General features: G+C 31.2%; 1 protein-coding gene across 4 annotated transcripts in view; it reads left to right on the top strand.

Moving 5' to 3' along the window:
* Positions 1 to 14,550, top strand: part of Prp8 (pre-mRNA processing factor 8) — a 185,283-nt gene that overhangs the window by 100,403 nt on the left and 70,330 nt on the right. For all 4 annotated transcript variants that reach the window (XM_014356031.2, XM_089595635.1, XM_089595636.1 and 1 more), the window contains exons 8-12: positions 1,363 to 1,891; positions 2,148 to 2,374; positions 2,513 to 2,839; positions 2,956 to 3,162; positions 3,249 to 3,539. In XM_014356031.2, the coding sequence (XP_014211517.2) occupies positions 1,363 to 1,891; positions 2,148 to 2,374; positions 2,513 to 2,839; positions 2,956 to 3,162; positions 3,249 to 3,539 (1,581 nt within the window). The remainder of the gene's footprint in view (positions 1 to 1,362; positions 1,892 to 2,147; positions 2,375 to 2,512; positions 2,840 to 2,955; positions 3,163 to 3,248; positions 3,540 to 14,550) is intronic.

Here is a 14,550-nt window from a genome sequence, read left to right as displayed (position 1 = left end):
CTCCGGGTCGGGTTAGAACCGGCAAGGACGAAGGTCTTACAGACGTGACACTCTCTTCTCTTGTTTTGAATAAATAAAGAAGTTGATACTAGTTCCTCGACTATTTACTTTGTGCGCACCCCAAGACCATAGAATCTTACGTAACACTATTTTTATTTCTGTTAAATTAGTAAAAAAATTCTCTTATTACGATTCTTACAACTCACTGTCTAAGTTGTATGGAGAACATATTTTTATTCAACAATTACTTAACTAGTAGAAAATATAGTAATTGCCACATAAGTGCTATCGAACCGTAGCCACCTTAAGTATCTCGGCCTGTAATAATTATTTGATGTACACTGATAATTTAATATTAATATTGTTATTAAAGGCGTAAAATTCAAATTTTAATTCAAGCAAATTTTAATTTTAAATTAAGGGATTATTTTGAAGTTAATTAAACATGTCAAATCAAATCAACCTATTAAATCACGTTATAAGAAGCAATGCATGACTTTTTAAAAATAAGATTAAATTGAGTAACAGACCATTTTAAAAATGTACTTCTGCAAGAGGTCCTGAGACCCATTCGTAAGTTTTTAATGATTTTTTCCAGTTTATAATTTCAGTATTTTAAAATCACAGTCCAAGTTATGAATTCCATAACTTTAAAGTTGGTTTATTTCTATTTAGAAAGAAAATGTGCGACCAACGCGTGAACTCTCTACGCTCATTAAGCGTGGTTCCATCTACTCTTATATATATATATGTATATATATATATATCATATTGAACAGGTTATGTTACGCATTGTACGACTGAAGTGCACATAATTAAAGCCGTTCAAAAAATAAGTGGATTTTCTTGAAAAGTTGAAATTTTTTCTTTCTAAAACAATTTAGATAATTTATATGCTTTCTTGATCCTCTAACTAATTTTTAGATTTTAAGATAATTATTAGTGGAGTGCAAAAAAAAAATTTCAGCTGTTTACTTCGACTATTTAAAAGAGAAATTATCCAATTTTAATAATTCTGATTGGTAATTAATAGTCTTTAGGTTACCTCCAAAACATGTAATGGTCATAGGATTGTTGTTTATTGGTTTTGAATTGGTGTTAGCATTACGTATAAGAGACTTTTTCCACCGTTTTTTGCTGATTTTTCTGGCCTATCTTTGACTCCAGAGTCAATGTTGAACTTTCTGTAACGTAGCACATCAAAAACATTTCAAGAATTGTATAAACATTCTGTTATACGTAGTTTAAGTAAATTTAATTGAAAATGGAATAAAAGTTTATCATTCGATCTTAAAGTAACACAGATAAACAAGAATTTGTACAACTTATATTAACTAACGATAACGCTGTGAATAATTTTAGACCGTTGAGCCAATAATCGAAGATGATGAAGATTTTGTCTTGCCTGAGGAGGTGCAGCCATTTTTGCAAGAAACACCACTTTATACAGATAACACGGCTAACGGGATAGCTTTGCTGTGGGCACCACGTCCGTTCAATACGCGTTCTGGCCGAACAAGACGGGCCATCGACATACCGCTCGTCAAGTCCTGGTACCGGGAGCACTGTCCGCCTGGTCAGCCTGTCAAGGTGCGTGTCAGCTATCAAAAACTGCTAAAATATTTCGTGCTCAACGCCCTCAAGCATCGACACCCGAAGCCACAGAAAAAGCGCTATCTTTTCCGCTCCTTCAAGTCCACCAAGTTCTTCCAGACAACGACGCTTGACTGGGTCGAAGCCGGCCTCCAAGTCTGCCGACAAGGGTATAACATGCTGAACCTGCTTATTCACCGCAAGAACCTTAATTACCTCCACCTTGATTACAATTTTAATTTGAAGCCAAGCAAAACCCTCACAACCAAGGAAAGAAAAAAGTCACGCTTCGGAAATGGTTCGTTGAGTCGTTCTTTGTTTCTATTAAATTTTACTTTGATTCTGTACCCATAATTCCAGATTAACACAGCAATATTTATTCTTCATTTTAAAGGCTAAGTCAATAACATGCTAATATTTTTTTTATTCAATAATTATTTCCTTTTTCTCTTTTATTACATAACACACTAATAGCTTGAGATTAAAAGGGTAACATTTTTTTCTATTTAAGTGTACACTATTACTTGATTCATAAATCTCAATTATTATTTCAGCATTCCATTTGTGTCGTGAAATATTAAGGCTTACAAAATTAATCATCGACTCGCATGTTCAATATCGCTTGAATAATGTTGATGCGTTCCAACTCGCCGACGGTTTGCAATACATATTTGCCCACGTTGGGCAGTTAACTGGAATGTACAGATACAAATACAAGTTAATGAGACAAATTAGAATGTGCAAAGACTTAAAGCACTTAATATATTATCGGTTTAACACTGTAAGTTTTTTCCCTTAATTTTTAAACAAATATACAGTCAAATTTTTTCATTACTTGTGTTTTTTTTATTTTGTTTTTTGAAAATTTTTTTATTATTATTATTTTATTTCATTTTTTAATTTTTTTTTTTTTTTTAAGGGTCCAGTTGGCAAAGGTCCTGGATGCGGTTTTTGGGCACCTGGCTGGCGAGTGTGGCTCTTTTTTATGCGTGGTATTACACCACTGCTTGAAAGATGGCTAGGTAACTTGCTGTCGAGACAGTTTGAAGGGCGACATTCAAAGGGCGTGGCCAAAACTGTTACCAAGCAAAGAGTTGAGTCTCATTTTGATCTTGAATTGAGAGCATCTGTTATGCACGATATCGTTGATATGATGCCTGAAGGTATAAAGCAAAACAAGGCCAGAACAATTTTGCAACACTTAAGTGAAGCGTGGAGATGCTGGAAAGCTAATATCCCATGGAAGGTTAACTATTCATTCTAACACATAAAACTAATACTGTTCAGTTAAGATTTTATTCTGTTTCTGTTTGTTTACATTTTATTTTTTTGACAAAGTTTTCTCCTATTTCTGATTTTCAGGTTCCAGGACTACCCATTCCTATTGAAAACATGATTCTTCGTTACGTTAAAATGAAAGCTGACTGGTGGACTAATACAGCGCATTACAATCGCGAGCGTATTCGACGAGGTGCAACTGTTGACAAAACTGTATGTAAAAAGAATTTAGGACGTTTAACTCGTCTTTATCTAAAGGCAGAGCAAGAACGCCAGCACAATTACCTGAAGGTACTAAAAGTATCTTGAATAGTTGTAACATTAATAAGTAAATGCACCTCTTAATATTTTCATTTTTATTTTCTTGTTTCTTGAAGGATGGGCCTTACATTTCACCAGAGGAAGCAGTTGCTATTTACACTACAACTGTACATTGGTTAGAATCTCGAAGATTCGCTCCAATTCCATTTCCTCCTTTATCTTACAAGCACGATACCAAATTGCTGATTTTAGCTTTAGAAAGGTTGAAAGAAGCCTACAGTGTCAAGTCCAGGTTAAATCAAAGTCAACGAGAGGAACTTGGATTGATTGAACAGGCTTATGACAATCCACATGAAGCTTTGTCAAGAATCAAACGTCACCTTCTTACGCAAAGAACTTTTAAAGAGGTTGGTTATATTTGTGTTTTTTTAATTTAGTCAAAACTTGATATTTTTCAACGATAACTTTATTCCTGATTTTATTAATTAGACTACGTAAATTGTATTCCTTTCCCATGGTTTTTATAACTTCTGAGTCACTAAAATTGAATGCTTTCGTATGAATCCGTTGTGTAAAAAGATTAATCGTGTGTATATAAAACTTCTGTCGTTCAAAATATTAGGTAATGGGCTCGTAATCAAAAGAATCATAATTTTTACTCTGTTAGTACACTAAATTTTTTTTATGTGAAACATCTAACGGCGCGCTTCGGAGTTCGACCGACGCGATGAAGTGACCGAGCGATGGCACGATCTCCGGTTTCACTCGGGTCGGCTCGGCTTTCTGTCTCTTTCTCCACGCAGCGCACTTACTGCCGCCCCTCACTTTTTTTTAAAGTGTAATAACCGTATACATAGCTATATAGAAGAGTTTATAACAATTAAACATTGTACATATATATACATGATATTTAATTACAAATATGTATATAAGACAATTATTTATTCAGGGTTTTTTAAAATAAACTAGAAATTGTTTCTCTGTAAACAAAGAAAGGTTTTATTATTCATGGAATTACACAGTTATTTACATTATGTACAAACTCACGTGTAAACAAAGAAACAACATTTAAAGTTTATTCTGTATCACTTCTTTATTTACACTTTCTTCACTCTTCATTTATTAGTTGATCTTTTTTAAATTTTATTTAACTTATTTTAATCATACACGTGTGTCTTTTTATGTAACTATATATCTATCTATTTCTTTATCTCTTTCTATCAGTGACTCTCCCCTTTACGTATTCGGCAATCACTCTACAACCGCGCGAAACGTAATGAAATTCGAATTTAAGAAATATCATTTCTTTACATCTCCCCTCCAAGGCAAGAAGCAGCCACCATCTCGTTATTCCGTATTCATTTCTTCTTTTTGATCTGTCCCCTCGTCATCCGATATTACTGGTTGTAGTTGAGTTATATGAAACAAAGTTGATTCTGTTTTCTGTTTTCCCGTGTTTATTTTGTAAATAGTTGATATTTTCTCTACTATTTCGTATCGCCCAATTCTTAACTCATCTAATTTTCTCCTATTTAGTCTGTTTCCATTCTCTACATAAACTTTGTCTCCTATGTTGAAATCATAATGTATTCGATTTTTATCAAATAGTCTTTTATTGTCATCGTGTGATTTCATCGTATTTTTTACAGCTTGTTTTTTATCTTTTATCGAGTCCTTTCCCTTTTTTTCCATTTTCAATTTCTTCGGTAATATAGTAACATCAGTGCCATCTAGCAAATATTGTGGAGCAAAGCCTGTAATTGAGTGTTCCATTTCATTATATTTATCAACACATTCGTGAGCCACTGTAGTCCAAGTCTTTTTCTTTATTTTTTTTTCATTCAACTTGCATCTTATTTTGTTGACTAGTGTTTAGTTTAGTCTCTCGTTTAATCCATTCGAAAAGGGGGTGTTTATTGCTGTAAAAATTAATTTCACATTATTTTCTTTTAAGAAATTTTTTAATTCTCTTGAATTGATTCCTGAATATTGATCTGTAAAAATTAACTCAATTTTATCGGTTTTTAGTACATTCTTTACTAGTTTAATAAAATCACTGGCACTTTGCGTTTTTAAGGTTGAAATAAAAGCATATCTAGTGAAATGATCTACCAGAAGGTGTAGATATTTTTTTGTTGATCTAATTCCACCGAAACCACCAATAGTATCAATAGACATGATTTAAAATGGTTTTGTTGCTGGTCCTAATTGTGACAGTAATCCATATTTTTCTTGTCCTCTTGACTTATCTTTAACGCAGACTTCGTAGTGTTTACAGATATTTGTTATATTTTTCGTTAAGTTCTTCGCTGTGTATATCGTACTAATTTTTTTTTGTTACTGTCTGATTCCAATATGGCAAAGATCCTCGTGTACCTGTTTTATAAGTTTTTTGCTAAACTCTTCTGATAACAAATTTTTTTCTCTCCTTTTTATCTTTTTATAATAAATCTCATCTTTTTTCATCAAATGAAGTTTACCGTTTCTTAATAATTTATTTTCTTTTTGGTCTATTAATATATCATCAATTCTTATTAAATTAACTATTTTTAATAGTTCTTCATAGTTCTCTTGTGGTTCTAATACTGGGTTTCTGCTTAAGCAGTCTGCTTCTATATTATCTTTACCTGGAATGTACTTTATTTTAAAATCATATTGCGATGAATAATACGTTAAGTCTCCTATCTCTTCATCTGTTCTAGCTTTGATGTTCATATTTTCAAGAGGTTTGTGGTCTGAGTATACAGTAAACTGTTTTCCTATAAGCCAATGTTGCCAGTACTTAACAGCTTCTTTTATTGCAAGGCACTCTGTAGCTTTTTTCTTTTTTTGAGTTTCGTTGAGTTTCTTTGAAAAAAACGCCACTGTTTTATCTTTTTCATTTGGTTGCGTTTGTTTCAATACTGCCCCAATCCCCTCTAATGATGCATCTGTATAAATTTTTATAGGCAAATCTTTGTTGAATATTTCCAATACTGGTTGGGAACGTAAAATCTTTTTTTTATGATTAAAAGATTTTTCGCATTTTTCTGTCCATATGAATTTCTGGTTTTTTCTTAAAAGATGGTGAAGTGGATCTAATATTATTGAACTTTTTGGTGTATATTTATGGTAGAAATTTATTTTGCCTAAAAATTGTCTTATGTTTTTTTGTATTTTTGGGGTTAGGAAATTTCTTACTGATGTTAAAGTGTCTTTTAAAGGTCTTACCGAGTTATTTTCAATTATATGACCAAGATATTTTACAGAATTTGATGCAAATATACATTTTTTAAATTTCAATCTGAAACCTTCTATAATTATTGCATGTAACACTTGTTTTATATCTTGAATGTGTTCTTGAAAAGATGGTGAGTATATTAAAATATCATCAATATAATTTACCGTGAAATTTGTGAGTTTGTGTTTTCTTAAGATGTTGCATAAAATCCTTTGAAAAATAGCTAGTGATGTTCTTAATCCGAATGGTAAACAGATCCATTGGAAGTGTCCATTCTGTGTAACAAATCCTGTCTTTTTTCTATCCTCAATGCGTAGGGGTATTGACCAGAATTCTGAATTGATGTCTAGTGTCGTGAAAAATTTACAGTTCCTCATTTTAAAATCAAATCATCTATTAGTGGAAATGGTTGGGCTTGAGGTACAATAATTTTGTTTAGGTCTCTAAAGTCAATGCATAGTCTTGATCTTCTATTCTCATCTTTTTGGAATGCCAATGTTACCAGAGGCGCAAAAGGACTGTAGGAATCTTCTATTGAATTGTTTTTTAATAATTCAGATATTTGCTCTTCTATTTCTTTTTTGTCTTCTAATTTACATCTGCATGGTCTTTTGCTGCAGTATCTATCAATCAATAAATCTATCCGAGCTTCGTAGTCTTTAACCGTTTTAATATCGAATTTATTCTTTGCAAAAACTGATCTATAATCTTCCATTAATTTCTCTATCTCGTTTTGTTCTTTTGGATCTAAATGGTCTATTTTAATTTTAAATTCTTTTTCTTGTACATGTTCGTTAAAATTAATTGAAACTGTTTTTTCATCTATATCTGTTTTTTTTTTTACTGATAAAGTTTTCATCTATGTTAATTTGATGCTCTTCAAAAAATGTCTCTTTTTCTGTTCGATTTTTAAATTTTCATTTTGGCTTGATTAAAATTTTTTTATCATATCCTAACCCTATTATAAAATCCTCAAAATCATCTTGATTCACAATGTAAACATCTATTTTGTCTTAAATTTCAAAAATTTTTATTTTAATAGTTATCAAACCACCCGTTTTCTTTACACCATCAACCATTTTCATATATGTTATATTTACATTACTTTTATTTTCTTTCACATTGACTAGTCTTGAGTTTATTATAGAGATTTGTGAACCTGAATCATAAATACCATTTACTTGTAATTTATATTCTATTAGCAGTTTGATCCTAATTAATGGTGTAATTACTCATTTTATTGATCTGTATTTAAATCTACTTCCACAATAGAATTATTATTAACCTTTCTGGGCTTATTAATATTTTCATGTTCATTTCTTTTTGTTTTGAACCAGCATGCTTCCTCTGGGTGATATCTTATTCCTTTTTTCAAGTCTTCGCAAGTTTTGCAGGGCTTTCTCTCTTCAGTCTTCTTTTTACAATCCTGTTTAGTTTCTTTGTTTCTTGTAAAGTTTTTTTTATACATCATACCTTCATGTTTTCTAATTTCGTTAAATAAATCGATACTATCTGTGAGTTCATCTCTGTTCATTCTATTCAATATAAATTCTGGTAAACCTGTTGCAATTAGGTCAATTAGTGTTGTGGGGTCTATGGATTTGTTGATATCTAATATAAGTCGTTCTTTTTTCATAGCATAATCAATAAGTAATCCTTCTTTGTATCTGAATGTTAAAGCATATGTAACTGAATTCCATCCTTTGTTTGTAAATGAGTCTAAAAATATTATTTCTTTACATGTATATATGACGTATGTATGTGCTAAAAATACGTAGTATACATATGTGTCCACATACATATTTATATATAATATATGAGTGTAAATAAAATTTTCAAACTTTACTGACTCCGAGAATCTAACCCACATCCTTTGGATTGGTAGTCAGGGACCTTACTGATTGTGCTACGCAGCACGCCGATCTGATTTCTGTTCTTATTACATACATGGATACCAACCGAGAAACTTCTGAAACATAAAATTGATCGATAATTAGGCGTTTTTTATATTATATATAGTTCAGTCCGCTGATTAAAAAAAAAAAATAGTTATAATTGTTTTTGAGTGGTCTATAAATGTCAAAAATGTGTAAAATTGTGTTTTAAATTTCGTTTTGCTTATATCTTTTAACGGTTTGATATACAGAAAAAATAAAAATATCAGCGTGTGGGGAGCAATTTTCTATTAATAAGCACTTTTAATTTGGTTTCGACAAGCGCAAGAAAATTTTGGATTAATATTAGAAATAGTATTATTTTTTTATCATTAAAAAAAAATTTTTTTTTTGTGAACAGGATTATTTTAGTATACAATCAATTTCTGTATACAATCAGTTACCGCTTCGGGTTCACTGAGTGATTGCTTAACAATTTAAGAGTTATTATATCATTTTTTTAAATTTTACGTGACAATAATCTTTTTTTAATAAAATTTTTGTAGTGGTTCACAAATTTTCCATTATTTTTGTTTTCGACAAAAACAGTTTGTTGGCAACGAAGTCTCAACTGGATAACAGTTGCGCAAACCTTCGAAATCAATACTTAGTTTGGATAGAAAAAACCAATAATCAATAAAGATAGACCACCACCTACCAAAGGTATACTCCAATAAAGAGTTGCCAAGAGTGTAGATACGGCCAGCTTACCAGAAAGTATCAGAGATTGGTTAAGAGATAGTAAAAAATGTATTGCTTTTTTTTAACGTATTTGAGAACTCCGTGATGGCAAACCCACCGAACAATACTCACGTTTTCAGCTGTGAATGGGACAGTCCAGTGATTCTATGAAAATTAAGTTTTTTGATGCTACCTAGAAACAAAAAATAACGTCGTGTAATCTGAATCATCCTTAAAAATGTAGCGTCTTTTGTATCTCTGTAGGTGTTGCACAACATAATTTCAAAATTCATAAAAATTGAAGATACGGTTTTTTGTGTAAATATACATACATGTATGGGCGTATCCAAGCAAAGTGGAACACGTGGAGTGCGCAGCGCCATTTTTTCATCGAAAGCGTTCTTTTCAACTGGCTTACAACGGATGGGAAATAATGAGAAAAAAAGGTAAAGGCATAAATCGATTTTAACCTGCTCTTTCAGATTTTGCAGTTAGTTTTTATGTAGAAAATTTTTTTTGCCTGCTAACATCAATTTCCAAGCTTATGTTTTTTTTTTAAAGTACGTATTTTTTTTACACTTGCATTAGTCAAAAGCTTAACTCTTGAACCATAGACATGCACACTTTCAAGTTCGTATAAAGCCTGATAAATGACATGCACTTGAAGATAGCGGGGTGTAATCTAGCGCTGGCGCGCACGTATCTCGTTAAGTGTCGGGTGAGATACTGTTTCACAACTCGCATAATCCAAGACAAGTAGCTAAAAAAATAAATAAAAATATACAAATTGACAGATTTTAATGTATTCATTCTTATTCCGCAAGGAATTTTCGATTAAAACTTAGATTTAATATTAAAAAATAAGCAGATCTTTCAAGAAGTTGACGTGGCAGCAAATAGATGTATTTTTCATAATATACATATTCATAAGAAATTACGCCAGCAATAAAAGTAGATCTTTATTTCATTTTAAAACTTAGTATTTGCTGACATATATTTACAGTGCTTTATTATTAACTGTTTTTTTCACTTTGCGTTCTAAGTAAAATTTTTTTGAATTAGTTAAAAAAAGTTTTTTTTGTTTAGGTAACATCTTTTGATTTTGCTGATTTTTTAAACGTTTTCTCAACAGGTAGAAATAAATGAAATGATATTGATAAGGAAAATTCTTTAAACTCTAAATAAGTGGTATCTACAGGTTTTATACAATGATTCGATCGTTTTGAGCGAAGATATAAATTTAATCTGAGGTTATCTAAAAATAGACTGAGTGACAGCGACGCACTGCTGAGAACAATCAACCAAACAAAAGTATTCCACTCAGCATACTGGTCAATATGCCCATTACAAAGCTATTAAAATTCAAAGCAAAGCTTGCCACATGTTATTGGCGCATCGGCAAGTTTTTCAAATTGTAAAGAAAAATAGTACTCGAGTACAAGTAGCTAACGTACGCCAAATATTTAGTGATAAATTTTAAATAAAAAAAAGTTGACTGAAATCGATTTGCATAGGTTTTTTGATGATATTTAATAAATATTAATTTATAATTTAGCGAAATAAAACTAGCATCATGGTAGTATAAACTAACGTATGAAAATCTCAGATCTACGTAGTTTTACGCTTGCTAGGACATTTAAAAATTTTGCATACATTTTCAGGGTGTACACTAAGTTCCGAACCCGATCTCAAAATGTTACATTCGCCAATACCTCTGAACTGTAAGCTAAAGGTTCTAAATACATTTTTTGTTGCAGTTTATGTGATTTGCTATTTATACAACATTTTCATACCTTTCTGATACGTTCATCGTGGTGTAATAACATTAATAAATAATCTTGTATAACCAATGTGGTACATCGAACTAATGTATGCCATTACGTATATTGTTACATGTAAGTATAATACCACTGTTAACAATAATTTCATACATAGGACGTTCTTTTACAAACCGGACAGATTTTGACAAAAATTAACATTCACATCGTCGATTTGGTTGGAATTTTTTTTACATGTTCTACATCGAAAAAAAAGGGATACATATTTTTTTTTTTTTTTTTTTATCCAATTTTATGAAAAATAGAAGTGATCGAAAATTTGAGAATTTGATGATTTTTGCCTCAGAAACTCAATTTCAAAACATTCATAACTTTAGTTCTATTTGAGCTAGAATCAATTTTTTTTTTATTTTATAGGTAACAAAATGAGCTTTAAGAAAAAATTGTTACACAAATAATTATGAACAAATTTATATTGTTATAAACAATTGAAATGTTTAAATCGATTTTTAACAATTGCCCCACCCTCGTAACTAGTTTTTAATGTAACCATCGTATTCTACGACAAATTTCCTGTCGAAAACGTATATTTGTTTACTGGGGAAATTATAATAAGTATTGGAAATAAATCAATTTATGTAGTGCGGTACGTCTTATCGAAGGGCGCATTCTATCGCACGCCTCATTTTCTTGCACTATGTCGCTTTTCTCTATAATACAAATAATTAATTATTTTCATCAGTTTAAAACAATTGTTAATGAAAAGATAGTTATTGAATATTATTACAAATCAATTTCAGTTCTTTGGGAGTGTTTATGATACTATTGATGGATTAAGCTTATCTACTAACTTTCGTATGAGTCATACTTAAATTTCGCCTATGTTACCTATTACAATACAATCGTTTCCAATGACTCATATCTTTTAAATCCAATTACCAATACGTGTAGCTATAAAATCAGCTAAATAAAGCTTATTACCTTCCTGAGCATTCTTCACCGTGTCTACGAGTATTTATTTTGAATTTATCCATTCGTAAGTGTAAACCTGTGTGTCTAAGCTATAGTGAGCCTATCGGCAAAGTGTTAATAAAATGCTATTCAGTCACGTATCCAGAAGAATTAACATGATCTCTATAATTATAATATAGTTACGTACCATTTCACCATGATCACTATTGCTCTTAGCATCATTTCCTTTTTTGTTGTTCTTGATGCGTCGACGACAGGTATCACAAATTCTTAGTTGTAATAACTCCGGAGATATTGACATATTTAATGCACCTAGCAAATTTTCATTTACTTTTCTCAATTGCACTGTTTTTTTTTTGGATGTCTAGCTAATTTAAAGGGATTAAAACATGAGTCAGTTCGAATGCATGTTCTTTGTAATTTCCGTGATACTTTTTTAGGCATCTTTATTATTCTTATTAACGCTTTGCCGATAGGCTCACTATAGCTTAGACACACAGGTTTACACTTACGAATGGATAAATTCAAAATAAATACTCGTAGACACGGTGAAGGATGCTCAGGTAGGTAATGAGCTTTATTTAGCTGATTTTATAGCTACACGTATTGGTAATTGGATTTAAAAGATATGAGTCATTGGAAACGATTGTATTGTAATAGGTAACATAGGCGAAATTTAAGTATGACTTATACGAAAGTTAGTAGATAAGCTTAATCCATTAATAATATCATAAACACTCCTAAAGAACTGAAATTGATTTGTTATAACATTCAATAACTATCTTTTCATTAACAATTGTTTTAAACTGATAAAAATAATTAATTATTTGTATTATAGAGAAAAGCGACAGAGTGCAAGAAAATGAGGCGTGCGATAGAATGCGCCCTTCGATAAGACGTACCGCACTACATAAATTGATTTATTTCCAATACTTATTATAATTTCCCCAGTAAACAAATATACGTTTTCGACAGGAAATTTGTCGTAGAATACGATGGTTACATTAAAAACTAGTTACGAGAGTAGGGCAATTGTTAAAAATCGATTTAAACGTTTTAATTGTTTATAACAATATAAATTTGCTCATAATTATTTGTGTAACAATTTTTTCTTAAAGCTCATTTTGTTACCTATAAAATAAAAAAAAAAATTGATTCTAGCTCAAATAGAACTAAAGTTACGAATTTTTGAAATTGAGCCTCTGAGGCAAAAATCATGAAATTCTCAAATTTTCGATCACTTCTATTTTTCATAAAATTGAATGATAAAAAAAAAAAAAAAAAATGTATCCCTTTTTTTTCGATATACAACATGTAAAAAAAATTTCAACCAAATCGACGATGTGAATGTCAGAAAGGTGTTCGATTTGTAAAAGAACGTCCCATAAATAAGCTATGATATCGTTAAGTACCTTACAGACTTCCATGAAAATAATGTAAGTAATCTCATAATCCATAATGAAGATGCTGTTTTATTGATTAGAAGTTTTCGCGATTTTTATTCTGAATTGGTTAACGTTATACATGGTAAAACACGACAATTCTAAGCCATGTACATCGAATTCATCAATTAGTATTTTCTTCTGGAATACAGTATTCGGATGGTGAACATAAACTTATTGATTTATGTATTGCTAAAATTAACAAATCTTTTTTTTACTTTCAACCACGTTAATTATGCACGTTAGTTGATGTGGTACCATAACACTTTTTGATATTAAGCAAACACATCTAGGCTTAAAAATTAAATTTCAATCGGTGTAAAAAGAACTAATAAGCCATTTTCAAGCTCTCATCTGGATTTGATCATGGAACAGTCCATAAACCATGACTCAAAGGATAAACTGAAAGGAGCTTCGTATCTCACAAATTCTATAGGTGCTCGATATCGGTGGTGTCTTAGTTATGCTTTTCGAAGGGTCATTACGTTTTTTGTACTCTTTGATTGCAGGCTGATGCAAAATTAAGATGTAACTAATGATCTCGTTCCTAACAGGATTAAGGAGAGCCATCATCAGATGGTAAAGTTTATTACCTGTCTCATTAGTCGAATTAATCCTTTCTTCGCCAAGCTTCAAGACGATGTGCTTTTTAATATTTGTACTGCAGAAGCTGCTCCTTCAGAGGTGTCTGATTTTTTGCTCAATGTACACACAATCGAAGAAAGTAAGAGAAAGGATTTTATAGATCCATGCACCAAGTCTGAAGAAAATTTTGATAAATATGTCATTAAAAAATAACCCAATATCCCTAAAGTGATAAGCTGGCGGACTTTTACAAAACTTTGAGCTTATTTATTACTATTGTTGTTAAATTTTTCAAGATTAGAACAATATTGAAACCATCTAGAAAGTGTCAAGAATCGGTCTGCAAAATTTTAGCCAGATCGGTTCAGTAGTTTTCGCGGTTAGCGATTACAACGGTTGTAGCGACTTTGTTTTATACATCAGTAAGAAAACGATAGATCTGTTGCAAGAGTTTACATGCAAGATGTATGCAATTAAAGCTAACAGACTTACAAAGCTGTTAAAAGTCAACGACGCTAGACTACAACTTTTTACGCATAATTATGCAATGGTCACTAACTTATAACGTTGCGTGAATTGGAGTAGCACGTGCGGAGAACTATACTCTGTTATCGCATGTAGCAAGATTCTGATACTTAAAACCCTTGCGAGTGGGATTCCACAAAATTTGGTTGGTTAAAGAAAAATAAGTCATTGCATTTTTATTAGTTTGATGGTAAGAGAATGCCGGAATTAGTGACAGATTGTCATCTTATCTGAGAATGTTGGTAATATACTGCTTATACTGCAAATGTAGAGTGTGTAAA

The sequence above is a fragment of the Copidosoma floridanum genome, unplaced genomic scaffold (assembly GCF_036245765.1).
Source record: "Copidosoma floridanum isolate Cflo_tuat_1 unplaced genomic scaffold, Cflo_Japanese_pri ptg000026l, whole genome shotgun sequence".
NCBI lineage: Eukaryota > Metazoa > Arthropoda > Insecta > Hymenoptera > Encyrtidae > Copidosoma > Copidosoma floridanum.
This window is presented reverse-complemented; position numbering and strand designations above follow the sequence as displayed.